The sequence below is a fragment of the Anarhichas minor genome, unplaced genomic scaffold, assembly GCF_050575085.1.
Source record: "Anarhichas minor isolate MPS153535 unplaced genomic scaffold, ASM5057508v1 ptg000010l, whole genome shotgun sequence".
Lineage (NCBI taxonomy): Eukaryota > Metazoa > Chordata > Actinopteri > Perciformes > Anarhichadidae > Anarhichas > Anarhichas minor.
Window position 1 is genome coordinate 12,109,499 of NW_027466456.1, and position 26,706 is coordinate 12,136,204.

Here is a 26,706-nt window from a genome sequence, read left to right on the forward strand (position 1 = left end):
ATATATATATATCTATATATATATATATATATATATATATATATATATATATATATATATATATATATATATATATATATCTCCAGACTGAACTTCTTTTCAGTGAAGGAAGCCGTCTGTTTTTAAACACTAAAATCTTAAATCTTTTTAAGTCGTCACTGTGAAATCACCTGATTTTGCCTTACATGAGTATTTTACTGTTCTACTTAAGTGTCTAATGTGACAACGTATTTTCGTAACTTATTGTAACATTTTCTTGTATTTGGGAGGAACTAAACTTTTGGTCAGTGGTATCTGTGGTTATGTTGCGTAAGGTTTGACAAATCAATGTACTGTATTTTGTATCGGTACAGTTTATAGCCAAATTGTTGATGTTTTTTTTTTTAAAGTGGGGCAAAAAAAACGACAAAAAAAAAAAATCGAAGGATGGGTTTAAAGCGTTTGAGAAGGAGTGCAATTATGGGGAGGCTTTTTGCTCCTTGACAGGGAAGCTCTAACAAAAACGCTAATGACTTTTGTCACATAGGTTGTCAACAACAAAAGTACTAAGTATAGGGATTTTAATGATTGATTGTTGGAAATGTAACCGAATGTTTTCATATGATGGAAACTATTTCAGAGGTTATGAATAACAGGGTGTTTTTTTTATTTAGTGAACTCAACTCCAATTCAGTGTTATAAACAACTGTCACATAAACGATAAGAGGATATGGTAGAGTCTAACATTGTTTACCGAGAAATGTTTACACAAATGTCATCTGAAAATGTACATATTGGTGTCATCTCTGACTACATCCGTGACGCAAACTCCTTTGCCAAAATGTGTTGAACAAATTGTGTCAAATTTCAATCTGCCTTGGCCTTTTGTCAGAGTTTCCCTGAGAGGTGTGTGTCTCACTGTGGGATCATGTTTGGTATATTGTAATGTTCATGTACAGATGTGCTACTCATTTACTCATCCCCTCCTCTCTCCCGAAAAGGAATCACGTTTGGTTTTTCTGTACGCCTCTACAGTTGAACAATATGTTTCAACGTGTTTGTCTGCTGTGCTCCTCCATCAAAGGTTCTGTTTGCCTTCAACAGATTTGTGATTCCTATGCAAACGAGTTAGACAAAAAAAAAAAACCCGTAAAAGAAAAATCCACCTCGGATGTTTTATTGTTTTTGACACGTTCCGGGAGTAGAGCTGGATTTAGTTTTCTGAAATGGTAATGGCGGCAAAGAAACACAACACATCAGAGCTACTGAGACAAAGAAAGATGTGTTAATGTTCAGCTCAGGCCGGTTTCTCCTACATGTTGCTGAGTAAAGATCATTAATGGTGAAGTGCTTTGAGTAATTTGAAAGAAGGCCCTGCATTCTCCTCTTTAATGTTACAGCCCCGAGAGTCTGTTCTAATTTTGTATGATTTATTATTCCTGTCAGGACTTTGGTGGCTCGTTACTCTTTTCCATAATCAACGAAAAATGATTCCTCCGACTAAATGATGAAGGCTCAGCTCAGTTATCCTCTCCTTCTCAGCTAGTGGACACATTTGCAATTTAAGATTAAGTCTGTGTTAGAAAATGAAAGAAAAATAATATGAACTGGATGAGTTTGAGTACATTGAGCGGTGCAGTGGTGCTATGACAATCAACGAGTGAAATCGTACGCTGAACTATACATTTGTTTATATGCCAGAGTAACAAGAAACATAAATCCAGCTCTACTTGGAACATGTTTTCTTTTTTTGTGAACCGCTACTTCTTCAGTTGGTCATTTCCAACATTCTCCCGGGCTTCCTGTCCACCTGAACACAACTCTTACTGTGTCACTGTTGAACATCTGTGCAAAATTGCATCTGTAGAAAGAAACCCTCTCTGATGCGAAACCTTGACTCACTTCTGACGTTTTGAGATCAATGAAACATTTCACTGCGGTCACTGCAAACATCCGGGCGTTTGTTTATGGGCCTGTCACCCAAAGGAGGAAGACAAATAAACCACTAAAAAAAAGCCCCAGAAATGCACCACAACTTTCCCAGAAGCTGTTTTTATTTGTTGGATTTTTCCTTTAAGTCACTGAAAGTTTCCAACGGTGTTATTCCTAAAACAAAATGTGTGTTTGAGCCCAAACTTCACTGCATCCCCAGTATTGCCATTGATTTGGGCATTCCCGCCACCTCTCGTCATCCTGCTGAGTACTAGCCCTTCTCACTGACCTTGTACATATACGCTATAGCTGCAACAAAGTGCATGACTAAACTGACAGTCAAAACCTCTAAATGAAGGCCTTCTATAGCTCCGCAGGTTTGATTTGTGTAACGTAACACTATCACATAGTCTAAAGGGATGCATGTATGAGTTTCTCCTGTGCGATGGTTAAGTGACTCTGTGACCGCCATCTCTGTCTAATGCTACTTCAAGAATGAGAAGAGAATGTATTGTCTGTAGCAGTGTCCTAGTTTAAGCCTGTTCGCCAAATGAAGTTTGGAGTTTTTGGTCCCGTCACAGTCGGACCAGACTCGTTCTTGTCTGCTCTTCAGTCGCCCCCTCTTCTCCTCTGAGGATTCACTCAGTCAGTCTCTCTCTCTCTCTCTCTCTCTCTCTCTCTCTCTCTCTCTCTCTCTCTTCCTGCTGTAGCATCTCACTGCATACAAGTGTAAACCGTAGATTCTGCTATAGTCGATCCAGCCCCTTCCTGTCCCGTCAGCACAACCCTTTTGGCTTTCTTGAGAAAATGGAAGCAGGTTTTGTCTCGAGGAGGTTGCAGATCGGGCATGTGCACTGATTGTTCGCATACTTGGGACTTCTGCAGCTTGTGCGTTACGCAGTCAACTGCATGACATGATAGACACATTGAGCTGGTTATTATCCCATGTAACGTGCAGGAGTTTGATCTAGCTATGCCGAGTGTTTAAAGACATCACATATGATTGTTGTTGTTGCCTATCATGTCAGGTTTTGGACTGTGTAAAGTGTAATACTGTTATTTGTTACTTTCTGTTTTTGTGCAATGTTTAGTCCACTAGTTGCTTCAGACTTTATTTGAGACTTCCTGGTTTTTGAGCAGTGTCTGCTCTGCCCGATGTGAATGCTGACTGTTTCACTCCAGATGTATGCTCTGGAGATATTTTCATGTCAAAAAAGATGAATTCTCTATTTTCCTTTTGTAAACTATATTTTGGCTTGTCTTGTTTTTTTTGTTTTTTTATCTGTGAGGATCTTAGGGGATGCAAAACTAGAAAGGGCTTACTCCAGTGCAGCTTACGTTCTCGTGATGTAAAGGAACGGCACTCCGAATGTATCTTTGTTGGTCATATTTTCCCCCCGTATGAAAAATTGCAGTTTTGGCGAGTCACGGTTCTTACAGTGACGATAGATGGAAGGTAGTTGCAGCCTCAATAATGCTCGAGTGAAGCAGACTGTATCGTGACTTTGACTACACATACATAAGAGTACTGTACGGTGCTGCAACACGGTCTCACTTTGTGAAATTAGCTGCAGCTCTCAAGTGCAGGTCAAATGTTTTTGCACATGAAGAATGCGATTACATCAAAATATGTCAACTCGTTTCCAGCTGCATGAAACGCCTACCGGCAAAACATTTAGTAGATGAAGCGCGCTGTACTGGAGAAGAGTTGCACATATTTTACTTTTGATACACAACAAATAGTTTGACGAAGGCATTAGATGTCTTATTTCATTTGTCACAGGTTTGCTAATTAGGTTAGCTAACAGCTAAACATTTTAGTTCAAGTCAGGCAGCTAATACACCTTTTGATTAAAGTTAGGAAATGGTTATGTTGTGTAGAAAGTCAACTTTGTCCGGCAGAGTTAGTCTTTGCCTGATCCTTTCCTGGTAGGAAAACATTTTCTTCTAACATATTGAGAATGTTTGCATTTTGGGACTTTTGGCTAATTTCACAAACTTTTGCTGCGTCTGAGGCTAAAGACTAAAAACAAAGAGCGAAACCTTTCAGGCTAGCTAACGAAAGCTGGAAGTCCATTTTCCAAACCGATGAGAAGAACAAATCAGCTCAACGTGTCTATTCTACACTACTTAGTTTTGACTCATCTGCTTGTTTCAGCCTGAGACACGCCGTTGACTTGCATTACTTGTTAGCACAGCTTATGTTTACGTTGTGTTAGAAAGCAGTGAAGCTATATAACGGTGTTCCAAAGTGAAGAAGCAGATGAGTAACGCTCAAACAGGAGGTCCTGTGTTTAAAGGTGTATCCTCGGTCCCAGGATGAAAGGAAAGTCTTGCTGCTTGTTCCCAGAGGGTGTTAGGTTCTGAATAAAATGTCCCTTTAATAACACGGGGTTTTCAAAATGACTCAACTGTCTCTGGAAAAACACAGTTTAAGTTGCACTTAAAGCTTATAGTGAGAATAGCATATCACTGTTGTCCTGTAAGTTGTAGTAAAAGATCTGTAGTTATCTATTTGTTGCCATGTGATTCTCCTTATGTGACCATTTGTTTATAAGATGAAAGAAAAATGTCAATTAAATTGAATGTGGAAGACAAATTCTTCTCTGCACATAGTCTTGATTTGCAGAACATGCTGATTAAACTGTCCGATGTCATTTTACAACATCGCAGCGTGTTTGCTGTGGACACGCATGGTGTTTCGATCCTGTTGTATATTGTCTTTGCCATCGTTTCTATTTTGTAATCTGTATTTCCAAATGCAAAATTTAAAAGATTATTTTGGATATATGCATGCTTGTTGAAATGTTCAGAATGTTGATTTCCACTAAAAGCTGTCGAGTTTGAAGAAAAGTCACGTCTGTTACTTAAAATCAAACGTTTGAGCTTTTTTTGCAGTAGAGCAATTATATGATCGTGCTTAAACATTGATGTTACATTTATAATTTATTTAATTTAAATGATGAAAATATTTAAGATAATTGACACATTTAGAAATTCCACACTTGATTCATCTGACATATTTAAAAATACCTCTCACATTAAAGCTAATGAGCTAAGTATAATATAGCTTATACTATATAATTAAAGCTTTTATTCTATTATAATCGATTAAAGACTAGAATCAGTCATTTTAAATATGCACAATCAGCTGCGCAATAAATGGTCACACAATGATAACTTAATCAAAATGCCTCACATTTACCAAAATCCACATTTATTATTAGTGACAGTTAAATCTTTGCAATAGATCTTTCTTCAAAAGTATAAATTGAAATTTGAATATACAGTGGACAATATTTTGTCTCAAAATGATTTATGACTGAAATGTCTGTACGTTTTGGTAACAGCTTTATAATTGAAACAACACGTGTTATGTTACCGCTCCTCTTTGAGTTTTTACTGCCGTTTCTTTTTATATAAATGTTTGCAAAGGGATGATTTTATTTCTGATCCCAGTTGTGCTTTGGAAAGGGTTTCCCAGAATTCCCTCTGGCTCGTTTGTTGTCATCAGATCGCCAGCCGGACCTGCTGGGCTCTGTAGCTGTCAAAGTCCTCGGGGAGAGTGTCTGGAGAGAGAGACACCACATGAGGTGAAATCTCTATTTTGTTCACAGTTTAAGCAGCCGAAGGGCAAAATACTCGACATGTAGCAGGAAAATAACTTTCGACATTTGTGGCTGCGTTCGTATCTCTATTTTGCATTTGGCTATTTTCAGCAGTGTCCACACACCCAAATTTATCAGAATGCTCTTTAGATTTTTTGTGGAACACAGGTGGGTAAAATGTACAGGAATGCTTTTTGTTTATAACTTCATCGATAACTAAAGGTGATGTCCCTTAAGTCTTAAAAACACATTATCAATGCTCATTTAAATCTCCTGATTTCACAATTGGAAACGTCTCTCACCGTTGCAGCGATAACGCAGGTTGGCCCAGATGATGTTCTCCTGGGAGAAGCAGAAGACTCCCAGTCGACCTCCTCTCATTGTGGCGTCTATAATGACGCCTGTGTCCGCCACCATCTTGGGACCCTCGTAGAAACGAACTCTGCACACCGTCAGAGAGAAGGTAACAACATCACACAGCAACAAACTGGCTTATGATTTGTAGGTTTATTAGAAACCGAGACAATTTAGAAGCAGCTGGAAAGTTTCTTTATTCTCTTTTGGTAGCAGTTTCTCCCACCGTCCAGTCTTTGAGCTAAGCTAGGCTAATGAGGACGTAAAACTCAATCCACGGATATGAAAATGACAAAATCTCATCTGGCTGTGGGGGTATTCCTTTAATTCAGTCAGTACCTGATGTAGCCGTCGGCGGGTCGGTGTTGAAGGAACCAGCGGTAGGAAGTCTTGTCCTTCCAGCCAACATTGCGAGCGTCTTTCCACAGGAGTTTGACCTGGTCACTGGTGTCGCCGGTGTGCCACAGGGCGTTCCTCAGGTTTTCACCTGGACCCGTGTTTGACTTCACAGCCTTTTCAAAACCACAAGTGACAAGAAGTCTGATCTTTCACGTCCTCAGGTAGCATGGCATGTCAACCCTTGTGAGAGTCTGTAAAACTATTCAGGAACACTTTGCATTCTGGACCAAAATCCATTTAGAAACATCTTATTAACGTGGAACGGTCGACTATACCTTCAGCTGGATGCCTGGTTCTGCCACGGCTCTGAACGGGTTTGCCTGCCAGTAGATCTGTTCCACCTGCTTCCACATCACCACGTAGAAACTGGAGCTGTCTTGGTACCCGAAGATGAATCCTGCGTAGTCGTCGTCCGTTACCGTGTTCACATGAAACGTCCCTTCAAAATCCACACCGCTGAAAGCTGTGTATCCTGGTGGAGACATTGTACATCATCAGACATTTTCAGGAATACACTTATTCCCCTGCAGTTTGAAACGTCGCTAATATAATTAAAGGGAGCTGTGATCCAAGTTATCTTTTAATTGCAATTTGTATTGCTTTAGTTTGTATCCACTACTTATCCCACTGAGCTTTAGGTACAGGGATGTGCACACGACTCCCCTAAATTAATGGTATTGATCTTCTCAGCTAACTCTCGTCAAGAGAGCCAATGCCAATTTCCCAAAAGGTCGAGCTGTTCCTCTAAATATAATGGTCTTACCGACAGCCAACCCAGGATCACTGTTCATGGTCTGGACAACCTCTCTTCCCTACACAAACAAAAGAGTGGATTTAAGAGAACTTCAATCAGATCAAGATGTTTAGGATTCTGAGACCCTAAATGTACACAAACAACACGGGAAGAAACATTTAACCTGGTTCAGCACCACCCAGTTGGGGTCGATCTGTGCGTCTCCCTCCGGATCTAAAACGACGGTCTGGTACTCCCTGAAGTCGGTGAGGGTGACTTCAGCGTTTTCTGGACAAACGTCGATGGTGTCGATGATAGTGTCGTTGTCGAAATCCTTCTCGCATATGTTTCCCACACCATCACCTGAGAAGATAAATATGAAGACTGTCTCAAGAGCCAAACCTTTTCTTTAATTGTTATGTACTAGATGTAGTCTGGGGCATTACCCACCATTAGAGTCCTCCTGCAGAGGGTTGGGGATCAGACGGCAGTTATCAGGACCAGGTGGAAGCAAGTCGGGGATGCCGTCATTGTCGTCGTCATCGTCGCACTCGTCTCCTATGCCGTCCTTGTCGGTGTCCAGCTGGGAGCTGTTGATGACGGCTGGACAGTTGTCCCGGGAGTCTTGGTGACCGTCGCCATCACTGGACATGAGAGACTTTTACTGGCACATGCAGACTTTGGTCTTCAGCGCACGAGTTGCATCAATAATTCAGAATAAATACATGTGATGTGAATGATGAGGTCACACAGTACCTGTCTTTGTTGGTGTCACAGGGGTCGCCAATCAAGTCGTTGTCCACATCCGTCTGAGAAAGATTAAATTAATTATTGTTAGTGGGAAACAGAACAAAGTCAAAACAAGATTTTTTTGCGGCTGTTAAGTTGTTTTTCAAGGTTTTTGTCCCGATGTCATCGGTCAGTGTTCTTAGTGATTAAAACTCTATCTTTCGAAATTCTAAATTAATTTAATTATTATGAGCAATGGGGTACTTCATGAATGTCTTGCGATCTTCACCGATATTTTCGGCATGTGTTCTATTTTCTCTGTGTGCCGCAAGCAAATCTGGCAAGAAAACACACTGATAACCCACTATAAGCGATATAAGTGATATATTATATGATATAAATTATCTCAATTTGATAAATGATACAAATATGCATCCCACGCGTTTGACTTTCCTCCCCTCTCTCCCCGCTGTTGCCCCGATTCCCCTCCCACATGATCAAAATCCCTCCTTAATACTTATTATAAATAGTGGTATCACTGCAACCTGTGATTGTGATTTTTAAATGACGTACTAATTCCATATATTTGTCAGTTGGGTCTAAACGTGACGAGCAGACACAAAGACACAAGCAGACAGACAGACGGAGAGATTATAGCTTTGAAGTAAAGAGCAGAGGAGCAAAATCACTTGTTGACCGGCGAGAAAAAATGTGCTTCTGGTGCGAACGGCGAGGCTTCTGCTCACACGACAATCGACATAGCCGGCCCGACGTGCCGTCAGTTTGAAAAGGTGAAGTCAGTTGCAAATCTAAAGTAAAAATCTGGAGTTGCACAACTTCCCACTTCACTTGGAATATCCTATTTGTGCCGTATTCATTTTTCTCTGTTCTGCCAGAAGACTGACTCATCAGACTCGGATATATTGTCTTGATTTAAAGGCGACATTTTCACACGAAAAAGAGATTTGTGACCTGGTCAGGGTTTGGAACGTAAGGACAGCTGTCGCAGGCGTCTCCCACTTTGTCTCCGTCTCGATCTTTCTGGTCAGCGTTGGGAACCCTTTTGCAGTTATCCAGGTAATTTGGGATTCCTGAGATTAAAGTGGGAACCAGTTAAAGTTCAAATTACTTCATAGTTCTTCCTTGCCCACTCTGTTTGTTCTGTTTTTCTGCATATAGCCTTATTTAGCTGTGTATGCGTCAAAGAACTGTACAATCCTAACTCACATTATAGGCCTCTCTTATATTAGTATGAACAAATATTGGTACAATGAATTACAGCTTTAAATGTACCGTTCATAACTCAAAACATCGATACTTAATGTAAGAACAAATCCACATTGACGTGGGAGTGTGTAAAAATATGTAGAATACGAACCATCCCCATCAATGTCGTCATCACATTCATCACCGAATTTGTCCACATCTGTGTCTTTTTGGTCGTTGTTTTTGACGGCGCGGCAGTTGTCGCAGGCGTCGCCAAAGTCGTCCTCATCAATGTTCCTCTGGTCCACGTTCGGCACCAGCACACAGTTATCCTGTAACACAGATGAACACAGGCTTTTCATTCATTTTTATGTCTTTTAAATAATTTCTTTTATATCCCATCACTGTCTTTTCTGCATTACCTGTATGTTGAGGATCCCATCCCCATCTGCATCCTCATCACAGGCGTCTCCGATTCCATCACCGTCGGCATCGTCTTGACCAGAGTTGGGAACAGTGAGACAATTATCCTGAAAAGAAAAAAAAAAACACTCTATTAAAGTAGATTAAAATCAGATCCAATAAAGTCAATAACCAGTCTTTGATATACAGTGTTATAGATCAGTTTCTCCCACCATGGAGAACATGCTTCAATTCAAGAACTGCTAAAACTTATGGTCCTTATGGTCAAACTTTTTTGGTTCTAAAGCGGTTAAAACAAATTAAAAGAGACTTCAGTTAGTTCCTGTAAACTGAAATTAACTTTATATAAGCTACAAACATCTTCATTCTTTGCTGATGGCTAAATTGTGGTCGCTTGTCATCATGGACACTCACCTTGTTGCAGTTCATCTCAGGACAGGCCAGCCTCTCATCGGGGAAACCATCGATGTCAATGTCAGCCCCGCAGAGGTAGCCGTTGCCAGCCCATCCGACTCCACACTGTTGGGACAGATAATGTTTCATGTACCGCACAGTCTGTTTTCATTGGCCCCGGCGTACGCACTGCATACAGTACCAGTGGATCTTAAGTGCTAAAACAGACTTTTGATTTTACAATATCGCGCACAAATTCAAAGAGTTGGGTTAGAAATCATCTTATGTTCAGCAGCTTTACAAACTCTGCCACTTCTAAAGCACTTCTTGACTGTCTAATTTAGAAGAACGTGTGGCAGTAAATTAAGTATAATTTGCTATATTTTACACAAGCAATGAAGTGAAGATGTGGGGGGGGGGGGGGTCAAAGACAGAGTGCTCTTACAAAAAGATAGATATGATTTATTATGATAAAGAAGAACTTTTTTAATGCTGTTTTGCTTCCCAAATCAACTTCAATTGTAATAAGTTTCTATTGAGAGAATTAAGCACATTAAAAAAAATGAATTAAGTAGATAATGAAGATCGTCAGAGTTTAAAATCATAAAACAAAGAAATCCCTCACTTCTACTTGGGGCTGCTTCCGTGTGAAGCTCTTTGCTCAGAGAGACATGAACAAGAAGCTGAAAGTTTGATTTATTCACCTGACACTCGATTTTGCCCTCTCGATGGACGATGCAGTCAGCGCTGGCGTGGCAGGGGTTTGGTTGGCCGTTCCCACAGGCTCTCTGCGGCTTACAGCCCCGCCACTGATCCCCAACGTAGCCCGTCTTACAGGATCCGCACCTGAACGAGCCCTGTGGACACACAGAGGACTCAGAGCGTAAGTCTACGTTCCTACATTAACATCGTTGTGATAGAACCTCCAAAGACTGCACTGAGCAGTGGGAAGGAGGAACTACGCACCTTCTTGACTTACTATACTGACGCTGAAGTGACGCAAGACATTTTCAGTTAAAATATATTATATTTCAGTTTAAAAAACAAAACAAAAACACGTTTTTTTTAAAGCCTGTTCATTTTCAAAACATGAGAGCGGCATAGGTGGATAATATGAGTCGATAATGTGTCTCTGTTTATAATACATTTCCTCAAAATTGACAACACACAGTGTGACATCAGTTGAGCCAAAACCAAGCACCTCCCACTGTGTCGCATTTTTTGTAATTCTAAGGCTAAACAGTACACTAAAATATATTTCTGACATTCTCACTCCCAACTCGTCAAATACCGACGCTTGGTCAGTGGCCCTAAGCTTCACACTATGATGCTCCAGGTAGGCTACCCCACTAGCGTCAGTTTTGGACGTGTCAGGGACGGCCTGTCAGATTCCACTCGTTGCATGCATAGTGTCTTTTCAAAATTAACTTCTGTCTTCACAGGAAGTAAGGAAAAGAGCGTGGTTGAGATCTGTTTGACCCATCCACCTCCCTTCCCACCTCTCATCTCACACTTTATACTACGTAGGTTTCTCTGACCGTCTAACAATGGGTGGGTTTACATTGGATTTAGTTGAAAGCTCGGTGTGTCTCATACAGACTCTAAAGGGGACCTCCATGCATCGGTATCAGACTCCGAGGGACACTGACCAACTGTCGGTGTTTAACGAGTTGAGAGTGAGACTCGGTTGAGTTTGACAGCTTGATTGGAGTTCATAAACTTTCCGAGCAGTGATTGACAGCTGTGTGTCCTCGACTCTGATTGGTTGTTTATCTGAATGTTATCTGAAATCATTAGGAGCACTAAAAGGAGCAGAAGAACCTGATTTTTCCACAGATTATCTGTATCATGGACTACTGTCAGGATATAGTAACAATTTAGGCAAATATGACAACAAGTTTTATCTATTAAAGTTACCAACTGTAGCTTTAACGAGCACCGCATGTCTGAAATGATGGGGTCCGTCAGGTAGCACTTGAACATGATGTGTAGTATGAACCTGCAGAAATCTAAAACTCAACGTGTGCTGAAGTGATATTAACTTAACGGTTGTTCAGGCTGCAGGGTTTTTACTAGCAGCGGATTTTCCTCTTTGTGACAGTCAGTGTTTGATTATAGTGTTTATACTCACAGGGGTGTTCATACAGACGGAGTTGTCCACACAGCCTCCATTGTTGAGGCCTTCACACTCATTTATATCTTTGCACACCTTGATAGGACAAAAACAGACGTGAAGAACATGAGGTAACTTCAATGGGCTTCCACATTAAGACTTGAATAAGAGGCAGAAAAAAAAAAAACCTGAAGTGCAGCAGAGTGAAGACAGTCCACTATATACTAGTGCCACTATAACTACCACAACTTAAAAAACTAATTTACGATCTGTGATAAAATACACAAAACTCAAGGTTCACTGACCAGCTTTAGCTAAAGAAAGTGGTGGAACATGGTGACAAACTTCATCACAGATATGTGTTCCCAAGTAATTCACGAGCATTTCTTCCTTTGTTTTCCTCTTTTGTTGTAGTAGTCGCCTGTAGAGGGTCTGAACAGTGTGTGTTTGTGTGTTCGCTGCTGACCTGTTTGTTGGCGGTGGCGTAGGCGAGGCCGACGCCCTGGACCTGAGGGCCGGTGTATCCTGCAGGACAGGTACCACAGCGGAAACCCGGGAAGGTGTTAATGCAACGCACGCCCATGTGACACGGCATCACAGTACACTGTCGACAACAAAGACACAGAAACACGCATCGAGAACCCAAATCTTCGTGTGTCCTAAAGTTTTGTTGAGGTATTTTGAAGTTACATGTTATCTGTATTCATGTTGCGTCATTATAGCAATGTATTGCATTATGTGACCTCTCATATGACATCTCTGCGTACCTCGTCCACGTCAGTGCAGTGGGTGCCGTTGCCCTCCATGCCGTCAGGACAGGGCCCGCACTTTATACCCTGAGGTGTCTCCTTACACTTCACCCCCGGGTGGCAGGGGTTGGGCACGCAGGAGGGACGAGGCCGCATTCCTCCCATCCCTGAGGAGAGAGAAGCTTTATATCCAATTTGTTCGTCCAGATTCTGCAGTTTATTAGCTCTGCATGAAACTCCCATCAACATATATTAATATTGTTTCGTTGTTTCTCAATATTCTTCTTGTACACGTCTGAAAGTCTGAAAAACTATAAGAGAAGAGTTTTTGAAAAAATCAGCCATTATTCAAACCGTGTTGAACGGTGCAAACATTAGTTGTCATCATCAGCTTTTGTATCATCTGAACGACAACCAAAGCTACAAATTCAGTTGAGAACGTGTTGGAAAAACATTGAATGTTAAAATAAAGAATCTGTGTCGACAATCGTGTACGGAAAGCAGTCAACTCACCGCAGGCTTCACACTCCATCACTGTGTTCTTCAGAAACACCATCTCTTTTATCTGGAAAAACAATCAATAAAATGTTAGTGTGATACCTCGAGTCTGAATCGAATCAAATGTCCAGTTTTTATTATACATACAAATTATACTTTTATATATTTTATTTTGACTTTATACTTTTATATATTTTATTATATTATTTAGAAATAGAGGCGTCTGGTACACCAGTGTAAATACAAAGGCGTTAGAATAGAATCCAGTTTTATCTCTTCATATTTTAAATGCATCGGTTTTAACTTTCATCTTTTTTAGTCTCATAAAAATGGCCGCCGCTCTGACCATCCTGCTAAATCAATTTGAGTGGGGATCTCTGTTCTACTCCTAATTTATTTCGATGGTGAAAACAGAAGTACACATGATCCAACAAGCAGCCCTGTGTGTGTGCGCACAGACGTTTAACTAATCACAATGTAGATCATCAGCATGATGAACAGATACGTATTAACTTCATGCTTGCTGTCTAAACGTTAAAACTGTTTTACTTGTTGTTTCAGAAGCTCTTTAATCTCAGCCAGGGCCAGGTTTGTCATTTTAATCTGACTGATGATTTCTCCATCTAAAAAGAAAAAGAAAATCATTTCAGCTTTTTCAAGATACACTTTACACAACCAAATGTATTATAAGCAGCTGATTTACCCTCCCAGTGTACGGGTCCTCACACATGCAGCAGACTCTGAGGCAGTTTGAATTTTTAATCCACAACATGCTGAAGACACTTTTATTTATTCTTTGCCATTCATGTAAGAATCATCTTTGTCTCTGCACTTCACAAACGAAACCTAATACTTAAGTTTTGTTGGCTTTTCTGATTGATGCTGATGAGTAATCTTACAAATAACAGATATAAAGTTGTTTTTTTTCAGTCTCCTCGTCGATCTTCCTGTTGGCTGAACATCAGGGACCAGAAGCTCACAGGGGAGAAGATATGGACATGTGTGTCCTCCTGTACGACATGACACACTGCCTGTTGAATATCAAAGTCTAATACCTGACGTTCCTCAGCCACCGCAGCTTGTATCCACCTCCCACGCATTCACTGGAGTCAGAGATGTTTTGATTGCAGCTGCAAAATTGATTTTCCAGATATGGAATGATACAAGATTTCTGGAAGATAAATGTTTCAAGCTTCCCTGGAAGACAGATTCATTAATCTTATCTCAAAACAGGATGGGATGCTCAGGTGTGTCCACATCCTGAAGATGCTGCTTGTACTAATTGACTCAAAGACGCCATCACCCCCCCCCACACACACACACACAAACACACACACACACCACCACCACCACCGCTTCCCCCAGAGGAGCCGTACGAGACCTCCTGAGCGTCAAGCACAGGAAATGTGTTATTCCCATTAGTAGCAGCTCTGTTTACGGAATGGATTCCACAGCAGAGAGACAAGATGCTGGAGATAGATCACTCTCGCTGCTCATAGAAACGTAAATGAGTCTTTTTCTTCTACGACAGAAAGCTGTCAGTAATTGTTTTTCCTTATCCTGTGCAAGTGCAGATGTGTAATCAGAAAGGCTTTGCATATGGAACTCAAACTCCTCTGAGCTTTTATGAATCCTCCACAAGTCAGAAGTGTATTTACATAATGAGGAAATTTAAATAAGCAACAAAAATTAATCCTAATTAATGGACGTTTCAAACCTTCGTTTCAGTTCTCATCCTTTTTAAACGTTTTGCTTTTCCACTTTCTCCATTTTCACAAATTCTTGACCATATTGGATTCAACAATGATTGTGGGGAAAGCCACATTCATCAGTGCTTCTCTCCCAAACCTCTAATTCCCCAAAAAGATCAATTAAATTTCACTTTATTGTTTCCCACATGCACAGCCCAAGCCAAAAAATGACTACAAAATATAAATAATTTTTCTCACCTCTTTGTCCTGCTACAGTGTGTCCTCCCATGCAGAGCGCACAGTTCAGCACCAGAAACCACAGCATGGTTTAGTCTGTGTTCACAGATGCTGACACAGACAGTTCAGGTACAGCTTCTTCTCTCTCGTCTGCCTTTAGACTGAGTGCTCCTCCTGCAAACCTGGACCCAGCAGTCTATTTTCATGTGTGTGTCAGTAATGGGATCAGCAGATGTTGGTTACATTCTTTGCAGTGAAGGTTTTGGAGTATTTGTCCCAGATCACTTTGATAAGTTCTCACCACCTCCTCCTCTCTCTCTGTCCTGGCCCGCTCACTGCCTTGCCCAAAGGAGCAGGGATGTCTCACTCTGGAGCCTCCGCTGGAAAAACAAACTCAGCAGCTCATTTCTTTCCGTCATGCTGGAGACCTGGATGTTTTGTTCCAAAGAGGAAGAAATTACACATTCATGACATCTTTCTTCTCGTCTTTAAACAAAATCTTTGTGGGAGCGAGAAGTCATTAGATGATTTGAATCCCACTTGGTTCAATAATAGATGAATTAAAATCCCTTAACATATAGTTTTCCCTTCTTTCCACTTTTTGATGCTTCAAGGGTGTTTAAGTCATCTTATTCCTCACTGTCTGACAGACTCATATTCTTTATCATCTTATTCCAACTCAACGCTATATAATGTTTACAGTCAAATCCAAGACGCAACGTTTTATCAGCTGCTCATTTTAATCAAAAATAATTTCTTTCTCTGTAATTTGCATAATTTTAGAACCAGGTCCCAAAGAAATTCAGCCTGACAAATTTGACATCTTTGGGATACCCGCTACAATTTAAAATAGTTTGAGTTGTGCTGTATTGCTGCCACATGTACTAAACCCAAACTGCATCCCTTTAATGTGAAGTGAAACAACTCTCTCAATACTTTTAAATTGAGAGCAGTTCAATTTGAACTCTTAATTCTGAGCATTATTTCAGTCTCTCGTGTGCATCTTCTACAGAAACGATCCAGTTTTCTCATCAATAAAGTTCCATGTCGTACTTAATACAGCAAACAAAGTAGAGGATAGAGTAAACCTTTGGACTGACGCTCCAACAGTGCAACAAACGTAACCTGAAAATGCAGCAAACAGATCTTTTACCTCCCCGATCGTCTCTGCTGCTGTGAGGAATGTTAATGTCAAAGGTTGTGTGTAACAACCTCCTGCAAAGTTCATTAGTGATGCTTTATTGCACAAGAGTTTGTTAATGCGACGGGGGGGGCTCCAGGTTTCTCAGGTCAACCTCAGACCTTTCCTGTCACCTCCTAAAGTCTCAAACAGAGAAAACAAACATTCTCCCGACTGCCAATTGTAGGTCTTAAACACGTCTTAAATGGTGGAGTTTTGGCAATTTTTACAGCTAAGAATAAGTGCAATACAATAAATACTCCTAAATTTAAGAAACTGGTGTTGGCGCCAAAATACTTTTAGGAGAGCTCCAGAGTGAGAGTTGTATAACCCAGCTAGGAGGCGCCAGCTGATGGCTGCTTTACAGCTCAGAACAAGAGCTTCACACTTTGCTTCTCACCAAGCCATTTTAATCTGAATTAAGTCAGAATGTTTTAATTGTCTCTGAAAAGCGTTGATGGCGCTTAACTAACTCGAAATTCAGAGCAAGTTTAATTGCCTCTCAACACCTCTCAACATGGCGGGTTGCAGCTAACAGTGCTGACAGAGGTAACGGTGTGTTTACCTGAGGGGGAACCAGAGAACGGGTTCTACTCTTTGCACGCAAACGCCGAGTGTAGGGATGATGTTATCAGCTTTAACCACCGTTTGAGCACAGTGGCCATGTAAACCAAAGCACTGAACATTTTCACTGAAGTTACTTAAAGGTAAATATGTGTTTAAGCATCCTTTATAGAAAACTAAAAGTCACCAAAACTTTAAAAAAAACACTGAGACGCAATGTTTCTCTTGATTTTATTCGAAGACGGGAAGTTGTTGTCATCTCAATGTAAAAAGCAGCAATGTTCTTTCACATGACGCTTTACTCACATTTGAATTTCTGATTGAGAGTCAGATTAATTTGTATTTTCTGTTTCTTTCTGAACTGAAATAAGGTTTGTTGGACTTAAAGAAAATCACAAACATCCGGAAACACAGCTACTGATGTGTTGAACAGAGGCCATCCTAAAACGACCACGCAGCTGCTAGACGTGGATCACCACACAGTGTTGAGCAGAGATGCAGATGTTCACAGACACATAAATAAATAGGTTTTAAAATGTCCAGGTTCGGTTGACGTGTGAAACATTTGCCGTGATATTTACAGAGTCCTCGTTCTGTGTAAAATGCAGAAAGCACCATTTTGCTCTAATAGAAAGGGTCTCATTTGGTTGAACATCAAACTGCCCCTTTCCCTAGAAAGGAATGGGAGGTTCCATGATGTGGAGGCCATGATGCAGTTTTCAGCTCGGCGTCCTACTCGGCTTTCTTGGCCTTCCTCTTGCGGGCACCTTCGCTCAGCTCCTCCTTGGTTTTGAGAGGTGAAGATGGAACGGCAGCGGGGGGATGATGGTGGTCTTCCTCAGATCCACCCAGAGGGGAGCCGAACAGCAGATGGCAAACCCAGGACTCAATGAGAGCGAAGGGGGAGCCGTGAGAGTGTCGGGCGGTCATCACCACCTGAAGGAAGATGGTGTCAGATAGAGGAGATTAGCCCGATTTGGGGATAACTGATTTTACAAGATCAGTTTATTCATCACAAGGAGTACCACTCTGCCTGTGAAGACTGTTGGATAACATCCTCTGGTTTATCTCAACTAACAACTCACATTGTAAAATGTAGATGTTTACAAGGCAGGGAGGGTCTAATGAGAGATTCTCTTTGTTCCAGAGACAAAGACGTGTGTGATCGTCTACTATTCAAAACAGAATCTAAAATGTTAGGCTGATCTTACCTTGCTTGTGGCCATGAAGAGGGTGAAGACGAGGATGAGGGTGCTCTTGGACACTGGCAGCCAGTGAGCCTCCTGCAGGGTGAAGAGGATGGCTCCGTACAGACTGGCTTTGGTCGGGCTGCAGAGACGAGAGGAAAACAAACTGTCACTAAAACATCCATTTAGTAAGTAAAAAATGATATCTATGGACTAAAGTAAACTTATTCTTTAGACCAGCATAGTTATTTATGACACAAAGTGTGACAACCTACAATAATATGATTCATTTTGCATTCTTTTAGGAGATGAGAGCTTTTCTTCTGGCAGTGTGTAAACCAGGTTCATCACAGTCTGTCAAAGTGACTTTTTGATGCTTCCACTGGGGGGCACCAGAGTCAAACAATTATCGAATTCTACACTTGGTGATTTCAACAAACCTGCTGTGTTTCTCCTAAAGGCTGACAGTGTTTCGTGTAGTCACTTTAACTTAACTTAACTTAACTTTTAAGTCCTAGTTTCGCCTCTGATGTATCTTTGGACACACCTCATGCTCGAGGAGCCAGAGATGAGTCTATCAGCAGCAGGAGACTCAGACTTACAATGACATGTTGAGGATCTCGTTGGTGTCGGGCCTCCACACACCGCGCAGCAGCTGCTCAAAATTGGAAATGAGAGCCACCCCAGACCCTGTGAAGACCAAAATAGACAGTGAAAAAAAAAAAAAATGAGGACAAAAAAGTCTGTGTTTCGTTTGACTGCTCTTATCTGGCTTCAGCTTTCCTCCCCCATTTTCAACATGGACGCCTGCAGGGCCTCATTATTGTAGAGACCAGACCAGGACAACCCTTTATATCTGATATTTCTTTGGACATTTCTCTGCTATTGGATAGTTTCACAATGAAAAAGTACAAGAAACATGTGGTTTAAGTGTGCAGCACAGACATCAGAGGTACATTATACAGACATTTTAATTTTAGAGCATGTCTTGCTTCAGACATAAATAATGTTCATGTAGGCATTTTTTGTCAAACTCACTTACTGACTGTAACTTTAAAACTAACATTTTAAAACTTAGCGATCTGTCACACTTAAACATGAACGTCACATGTGCGCATGAACATGTGACGTTCATTCATGTTTAAATGGGGCGGCTCACTGAGTGCAGCTGTCACTCAACACAGAGTGAACTGAAGGCTCACCGTGCAGCATTCAAGACTATCTTCTTAAGTTGAAACGATTAATCAATTCATCAATTAGTGAAACGACGGACAAATAATAACTCGCAACAATTTTGATCATCCATCATCAAAGTAATTTTTTTGCAAAAATGCCAAACACTCCCGAATTTCAGCCAGATTTGCTGGTTTTATTTGGTCTTTTGTGATAGTGAACTAAATATCTGTGTATGGTGTCATCACCTCGGGCTTTAGATGATAATGTTTCACAATTTATTTGACATTTTACAGACCAAACGATTAATCGACTCATTGAGAAAATAGTCGGTAGATGATAAGTAATCATTAGTTGCAGGCCGATCTTCTTGAAGGTAAAGCTGCCAATATTTGCACAAAAAGGCTTTTTTTTTTTTTTTACAGACTACAGAATAAAGTCGCTAAATGTCCCCAAAACGTTGATACTCATGTTGTATGTAATCATAATGAATCTGTTCGTCATCTCTCATTCAGTGTTGGAGTAACACAACTAATTCTGGTTGTTCGGAAAATTCAAAAACCCATTTTAAATATGATATTTTGTGCCACAACCGTATTGCTAATCTGAAACTGTAATACTGCATGATACATTGCCAAGTTCGTAACACCACCTGCCCTGTCATACAGTATAAACACAACTCAAGACACTGACCTTTGACGTATCCAACGATGACCATGATGAAGAAGCCATGGTGGTAGGCGTGGTGGGCGTGGTGAACACCAGCTGCGATCTTTCGGGCGCGGACGACTTCCTTCAAGGCGACCAACACCAGCTTGACGGGCAGGAAAGCCACGCATTTATAGAAGAGGTTCAGTGGGCAGTAAAAGATGAGGTACCTGAGAAAGATGGTGAAGAACAAGATATTAGTGAGGGGAGGAGATGGTACAAAATGTAATAATATGAGTATTAAAGCAGCAGTGTGTAGGATTTAGTTAGATCTATTCGCAGAAATGGAATATAATGTTCATAAATATGTTTTCATCAGTGTTTAATCATCGTAAACTAAGAATTGTTGTGTTTTCATTTGTTATGAATGAGCCTTGAGTCTGCTATGTTGCACCGCCGTGTTTCTACAGCCCAGAACAGACAAAACCAAACACTGGCTGTAGTTAGGCGTCAACCTCCGGGTCTGAAAAGTGAAGCCAATGCTGAAGTGCATTAAACCTGCATTCTTTCTATAATAGCCATCAGGGGGCGACTCCTCTGGCTGCAAAAAAGAAGTGTGATTGTATAGAAGTCTATGAGAAAATAACTCTACTTCTTACTTGATTTAAACATTGTAAACATGAGTTTATGCTCTCAGTCGATAGTTTGAGCAGAGGTGTATTTGGTTGATTGCAATCTGCAACTTCACAGCTAGATGCCACTAAATCCTAAACACTGCTCCGTTAAAGTGTGCTATACAAACAAACTGTGTCTGTGGTCAGTAGATATCCTGAGGAACTTTGTTTCTTATGTTGCAGATATGAGTTTTTAAGAGTCATTGCTTTGAGCCCTGCAAAGTAAATCCCAAGCCCCTATTATGATATCTAAAACATGAAAACAAAACAGTCTGCAGATGAAGTTGGGGATGTGTGGGGTAAATCATTATTTGTGATATGGCTGAACTGATTCTATAAAGATTTCTTAAAAGTGTCTTTCTCTGTTAAAAGCAGGAAAAGAAGGATAATGGGAATGGCCTCCAAACTGTGTCTAGGGGATCATTTTATCACATATACAGTCTTATAAGTGTGATAAAAAGCATCCACATAAAGCAGCATCTCCCGTGAAGGGTAACGTCGTTCTGAAGACCTTCTCACCAGACAGCCGAAGCCAGCAGGATGTGGCTGTTGTATTGGAAATAGTCGAGGGGGCTGCTTCCAAGCATGACGTCTGCTAGGATGTAACTACCAAAGCAGTAGAGCATAGCACAGAGCCAGGAGGCCACGGGACTCCTGCGAGAAACCTCCACCGAGCCTGCAACACAGAGCAGGAGCTGTCAGGGACCGCCCCTAATGCACAGCAGTGAAGGAAAGTATCACAGCGAGGGCTGAGAGGGATTCTCAATGTGAGAGAGTGAGTTAGGTCAGGGGTGTTGGTGAAAGTGGTGGAGCCTTATACACTCAGAGTTTTATGTGTGTGAAGCTTAAGATATTTTTGGCTTTTACTAAATATCAGATGTCACACCGATGGTTTGGAGGTTCCTAAACGACTACAGCTACCGGAAAATACCATGAAATACTGATTAATCCAATCTTCATTGCACATTTTTGTGTCACCATTGAGCTTATCAGTCATTAATGATAATCAATTTATTTGCTTACAAAACAGTGTAGGACTATCAAATGATTCATTACAGGTAAATAATTCAAACAGATGAAGAAGGAATAGAAAAACTATCAAGAAGGGTGAAATGTTTCAAACATAGTGTATGATTTTATAATGAAACAATTTAAGAAAAGGACTTGCAGACAGCAAAGCATGCCATAAAAAAACCTCTATAATGAGACCTATGTATTTCTCCTTAATTAGGATTTAAAAGTAATGAAAATGAAAGTTTTTAATTTGTAAATATAATGCTTTATTTTTAAACAATTTTTACAAAATGCTCCTTTAATTTCATCATGTTTTCTAAATGTATCAATTAAAAAGTCGAATATAAAACAAAAATAATCATTACAGCCTCCTTATTGATGACCTGCTATATTCTGATGGCCTGAATCCTGTTTTAGAGACTCGGACCAAAACAACATTCTGTGGTTGTCTTTGTTCTGTTTGGAGAAAACCAAAAGGGTCTGATTGAAAAGCATCATACATGTCATCATCATTTTAAAGACTTTCTGTTACTTCCTTCAGAGCAAAGCTGTTGGCGATGACCTTCAAAAGCCATTATCAGTGGATCCCTCGTGAGTCTATGAGCTGTATCTTTGTCCACGCCCAGTCAACCAGATAATCCACCTCTTCATCATAAATATTGACTCAGGAGTTCTACAGTCAGTTATGAGTTGATAGTTTACCAACTGAAAAGATGACGGAGTCTTTAACGTATACAGACTCGAGCAGAACAGACAGCTCTTTATAATGTATTAAACCGATTGTATGCTTTATATATGACCATTCGTTTTGTATATATATTATATTATATGATAATGACGTTTATACCGGCCTTCAGGAGATTGGAACGCGAATGGCGTAAATCAAAACTGGACGTTTTCTACTACACTGTGTATAAAAACTGCATGTGTGTTCTTAAGAAGCCTATTTCTCTCACTTAATGGTAACCGGTACCATGCCTGAAGTAATCCAAGAATAAGCAACTGACTGAAAGTTAAGGAGAAAAGATGAGTTTTAAGTTTGAATTTAAAGGCCTCGACTGTCAGATGTTGTGATAGGAAAACTTAAAGGGTGACAGATGGCTGTTTTTGTCAAAGAGGAATCTATGATTGAGTTCACTGTAACTGTCCCGGTGGGTCAGAGTCAGTCTCGATGAATCTATTTAGTATGAGAAGAATACTGTAAACTTTCTGAGAAGAACTGCTATATATATAACTGCTATTCTATATAACTCTGTTTTTTTGTTGTTCCAAGAGCACATGCGGATCCAAGTTGCCTCTCTGTCCCTCTCTGTCCCTCCCTCTCCCCGTTTTCTCCTCTTTGTCGTCTCTTTTCACACAGGCTTCTCTGTGCTGGACCATCAGCCGACCCCCCCCCCCCCCTCTCTCTCTCTGTCTCTGTCTCTGTCTCTGTCTCTCTCTCTCTCTGTCTCTCTCTCTGTCTGTCTCTGCTGGCTGTCCGTGCCTCATTCCAGATAGAGGAGGTCGAGTGGATCAGGTTCTCTTTGGAGACAGCTGGAAGCTGCTTGACGTCCTCCCGGATCCATTTTTTTATATATTTTCATAACCCATCTATAATTTTGTCATCCTGATTGTTTATTGTCTACTCTGTCATTTCATTATGCTGGTCTATTTGTATGTCTGTTCGTCTTCTTGACGTTTCTTCAAATTTTTACCCTGTTTAAGATTTTTTTGTTTTTGTTTTTTCCTTATCCGAATCTACGGATGGAATCTAAGGACAGAGGGTGTCGAATGCTGTACAGATTGTAAAGCCACTTAAATAAAATTGACTTGACTTTACAATCCTTTGTGCCTGATTGTCTGGCAGGTATCCATTACAACTACATATCAAAACCCTTCAATTATAGCTCCAGTCAACAGTTTGACCACTTTTCTCAATGAGTATGCAAGGTATGATAAATGGCAGCTAACAATAGCAACAATATTAATGCTTGGTGCTGTGTTACAATTAACTCTCACTGGGGAAACAAAACAAACTATTAAGATAACGAATCTTAATCTAAAAAAAAGGATTATAGCTTTCAAATCATTTTTTTATTGAGTAAAACAGTGAAATATTAAAGTTAGTGGGATAGTAAAAATGACGCAGCAAAAGGCAAACTTTCACTCCTATAATGTATGAAACATGAGCACTAAGGACAAACTACACAAATATTGTATATTTATATGCAAAGGTAGATATGATTTAAGGACTATATGTTACCATTAGGGTAAAGACTTTACGGCGTTACAACACCGTTAAAGACGTTCAGTAAAAGGAGATGAGAAGAGAAGCGCGGCTGCTTTACTGCACAAATCTCCAACAACAGGTGGGTGAGGGTGTCCTGGTGAAACTGGTGCTCAGTTTGAAAGCAATCTGATCCTGAGAAATGCTGCCCTAAAAATATATTCTGCTCAACTGCTTCTCCTGCCTTGCAACTGTCAGGCCTGTCTTAACCTTTGACCCCCCCACCAACACCACTACCACCCCAAGCACACACACACACACACACAGTTGTTGACACCCAAAACTCATTCATGTGCTCCTCTAACATGAACTGGGACTCTCCACTCAGACACATGTCGGGAATGGTCTTGCAAATGTTGGCAGCTTGACATATTTGACTGTAAAATGAGATAGGAAGATAAAGGTATACGGTTACACTCACAAAGTCAGCTTTAGTAGCAACGTGCTACAATTAGCATGAGCTCTGATGAAGTGATGGGTTTTAAACTCTAAAACACACAAATGCTGATTGTTTGAATTAAAAACAAGCACTATCTCAGTGTTTCTCACCTCTTTTTCTTTTCATTTAATACACAATGCAACAAATGTGTTGAAAGTAAAGTTAGCCAGTCCCCTTTAGCTCTCCTACTATGAGAGATGTGAGGTATTGGATAGTTTCACATCTGTTTCTGACACCATTGAAACTTTAGAGACAGTAATAACTACGTTCATGCAGTTGTGATTGTTAAGTACTCCACTGATTTAGCATTGCACTCCTTTAACCTTGTGGGACTCATGATGGACAGTTTATAAAAAGGATCTTTTTTTTTACACGCATTCTGCTCCTTTATCAAAACCTGGCGCCTACATTAAAATACAGCTCAACCTCCAGAAGTTTGGTCTGGTAGTCAGGTGTGTTCTGCTAGTAGCGTTTAATGTAGCTTTGAGCTGCTAGCCTCGAGCAGAGACGAGGAGCAGACAACAGAGGTATGTAGGCTCATTTCTTTCTAACTCCACACAACCAGACTGTTTTTCATTTTCAAACTTGTAGTCTTCAGACTCGATCAACATTTACCTAAAAGACACCACTTGAGGGAGTTTACCAGACGTCATGCAGCTCCCTCCAGAGACACAGAAGGCCTACAGTTAAGATTTCCCTTTTTACAGTGACACTGCAAACTAGATTAAGTTAATTAATGGAATTTTTCCTTTCAAAGACAAGATTCATTCATATTCCACTCTGTTTAAATCATTCTTACGATTAACCCGAACCACCAAACAGAAAGATGTAGATATATTGTGGATAGGCTGGAATCACAAACATCATGTTATTTAGATGTTATTTAGTTCAGGTTAAGATGTGTTTATGCTCCCACCATCTTCACTGAAGGTTCAACTGAGATCAAAATGGGCCGACAATGACTGAACTTTTATGTCGGAGTGAGCCTTTTCTTAAGAGCCAGGAAAATTAGTATTTTTAAAGGCTACACACTCCAAGGAGCAGTAAGGTCATGCTGGGCTGCTAGCTCAACAGCTTATTTCATGTTTAACATCCGTACCCAACTTACTGCAGATTAAAAGTGTGCAGAGCAGAGGAGCTTCAGAGGCCCACTGACACTGTCTATTTCAGGATCTTCTATTTATTGCCTAAGTCTCTGGTATGCACAGGCCTTTCTCTCAGGTTTCATGCTCCTTCAGGCTCTGTTGCTCAAAGAAGTTACATCTTCGAAAATATCGGGCTTTACCCAAAGCTGAGTGGTTTAATCCACTCCAGTGTGTAAATTAGGTCAGGCTGCTGCAGCAACAGACATTCCCTCACAACAAGCAAGCAGAGCTGTAAGAGCTCCTGCTGGAGTTTATGTAACAGGTCCTTCTTGTTAAGGACTGGGTACTATGGAGATAACAGCAACAGAAAGTCCCTATAGGGATATTACAGCAATGTATGGTTATAACAAAGAAAGTCAACCTAGTATTACACGCACATTCTATTTACTACACAAATATCAGAAATAACTTAGAACAGTTTAAGTGTTAACTCCCATGCTAGTAAGTATATTATTCTAGATATTAACTTTGTAAATTAATGAGTGCTTATAGGCACAGGTCTGATTAGTCTATAGCATACTTGCTAAAGAAAACCCGTAATGTTTTAAAACAACAACAACAGAAAAGTGTAAAACACACTGACCTGGCTCATACTTGAGGTAGAGGATGGACACGATGTAATAAGCGAGATCAAACACGGGAAACATTCCCATTTTAGAGAAAATGTGGGCATATTCGCCCAAATTTAGAACTGCCAGGACTTCCATGTTGCCTCTCTGATAACTAGTGACCCTCCTGTTTTTAATGTTTTTGTTCGTCTCCTTCCTTCAAATTATTATTCCAACTGCGCAGTCTGGATCGTGAAACACCCCCAAACCTGGACCACCGACTCTCCACCAAACCCCCTTCGACAGTGGAAAGCCTGTGACACTCAAGCCCTCCTATTAATACCACTCATCTCCACAGCCTCGGCATCATCGTGATATGCGGTCCGTGCCAGCTGCTCCGCTTTTTAGACGACGTGAGGTCGATGTCAGCAGCTTGAAATGAGGAAAAAAAACGTGTCCTTTGGTGTTCATCGTCGACATAAGCATTATTTCACTGAGTAACAACGCGATTGGAGGTTTGTATTGTAGCCTGGAAACACAACAAAGGCAGAGACACGCGTCCAAAGCTTTAATACGGACTAAGACTCATTCATCCGCTCTTATAAAAACATCCCGCAACCCGGATCAGATCCTGCACCGAGGCTGCAGCAAACATGTGGCTGTTGACACAACCGGCTGTTTACATTCTTTCAGATGATGCAGACATGTTGTGATTAAAGGCGCAGCACTACCGAAACCTACATACATAATCAGCAACCGAATTGTTTCTATTTTAGAATTTATTTCATTTATTTATCTTTCTATTTTTGCTTATAATCATTGTG

General features: G+C 40.6%; 2 protein-coding genes and 1 long non-coding RNA gene across 13 annotated transcripts; 1 reads left to right on the plus strand and 2 right to left on the minus strand.

The window, feature by feature from the left end:
• Positions 1-10: 10 nt before the first annotated feature.
• On the plus strand, positions 11-23,305 carry LOC142946714 (uncharacterized). 11 transcript variants are annotated; one of them, XR_012953129.1, is made up of 7 exons: positions 11-5,504; positions 5,830-9,456; positions 9,788-9,852; positions 10,498-10,639; positions 12,358-12,544; positions 14,047-18,163; positions 18,281-23,305. It is a non-coding gene; the product is annotated as an uncharacterized LOC142946714 (long non-coding RNA). The 11 variants fall into 11 exon arrangements; XR_012953126.1 differs by adding an exon at positions 11,199-11,279 and having other exon boundaries at positions 5,830-10,639; XR_012953130.1 differs by having other exon boundaries at positions 5,830-10,639; positions 14,047-15,173; positions 17,464-18,163.
• comp (cartilage oligomeric matrix protein) lies at positions 5,422-15,132 on the minus strand. Its single transcript, XM_076088176.1, has 19 exons — positions 15,066-15,132; positions 13,666-13,739; positions 13,132-13,183; positions 12,637-12,785; positions 12,336-12,473; positions 11,888-11,965; positions 10,461-10,613; positions 9,778-9,882; positions 9,363-9,470; positions 9,113-9,272; positions 8,707-8,825; positions 7,762-7,814; positions 7,456-7,649; positions 7,190-7,368; positions 7,036-7,084; positions 6,548-6,744; positions 6,213-6,385; positions 5,822-5,961; positions 5,422-5,480 (listed from the first exon to the last, which is right to left on the minus strand). Exons 1-19 carry the CDS (start codon positions 15,130-15,132, stop codon positions 5,422-5,424), a joined length of 2,247 nt encoding a protein of 748 aa, XP_075944291.1.
• On the minus strand, positions 16,800-26,163 carry tmem38a (transmembrane protein 38A). Its single transcript, XM_076088177.1, has 6 exons — positions 25,918-26,163; positions 20,990-21,146; positions 19,842-20,026; positions 18,578-18,665; positions 18,000-18,117; positions 16,800-17,724 (listed from the first exon to the last, which is right to left on the minus strand). Exons 1-6 carry the CDS (start codon positions 26,039-26,041, stop codon positions 17,521-17,523), a joined length of 876 nt encoding a protein of 291 aa, XP_075944292.1. The 5' UTR covers positions 26,042-26,163; the 3' UTR covers positions 16,800-17,520.
• Between the last annotated feature and the right edge of the window lie 543 nt (positions 26,164-26,706).

Coding starts and splice junctions, on each gene's coding strand:
- tmem38a (XM_076088177.1), bottom strand. CDS start 26,041: ATGGAAGTCCTGGCAGTTCTAAATTTGGGCGAATATGCCCACATTTTC. Junction 21,147..25,917: donor CTACCTCAAGTATGAGCCAG/GTCAGTGTGTTT, acceptor TCTGTGTTGCAG/GCTCGGTGGAGGTTTCTCGC. Junction 20,027..20,989: donor CTGCTGGCTTCGGCTGTCTG/GTGAGAAGGTCT, acceptor CATCTTTCTCAG/GTACCTCATCTTTTACTGCC.
- comp (XM_076088176.1), bottom strand. CDS start 15,132: ATGCTGTGGTTTCTGGTGCTGAACTGTGCGCTCTGCATGGGAGGACAC. Junction 13,184..13,665: donor AAGAGCTTCTGAAACAACAA/GTAAAACAGTTT, acceptor TTGTTTTTCCAG/ATAAAAGAGATGGTGTTTCT. Junction 7,650..7,761: donor TGTGACACCAACAAAGACAG/GTACTGTGTGAC, acceptor TCTCATGTCCAG/TGATGGCGACGGTCACCAAG.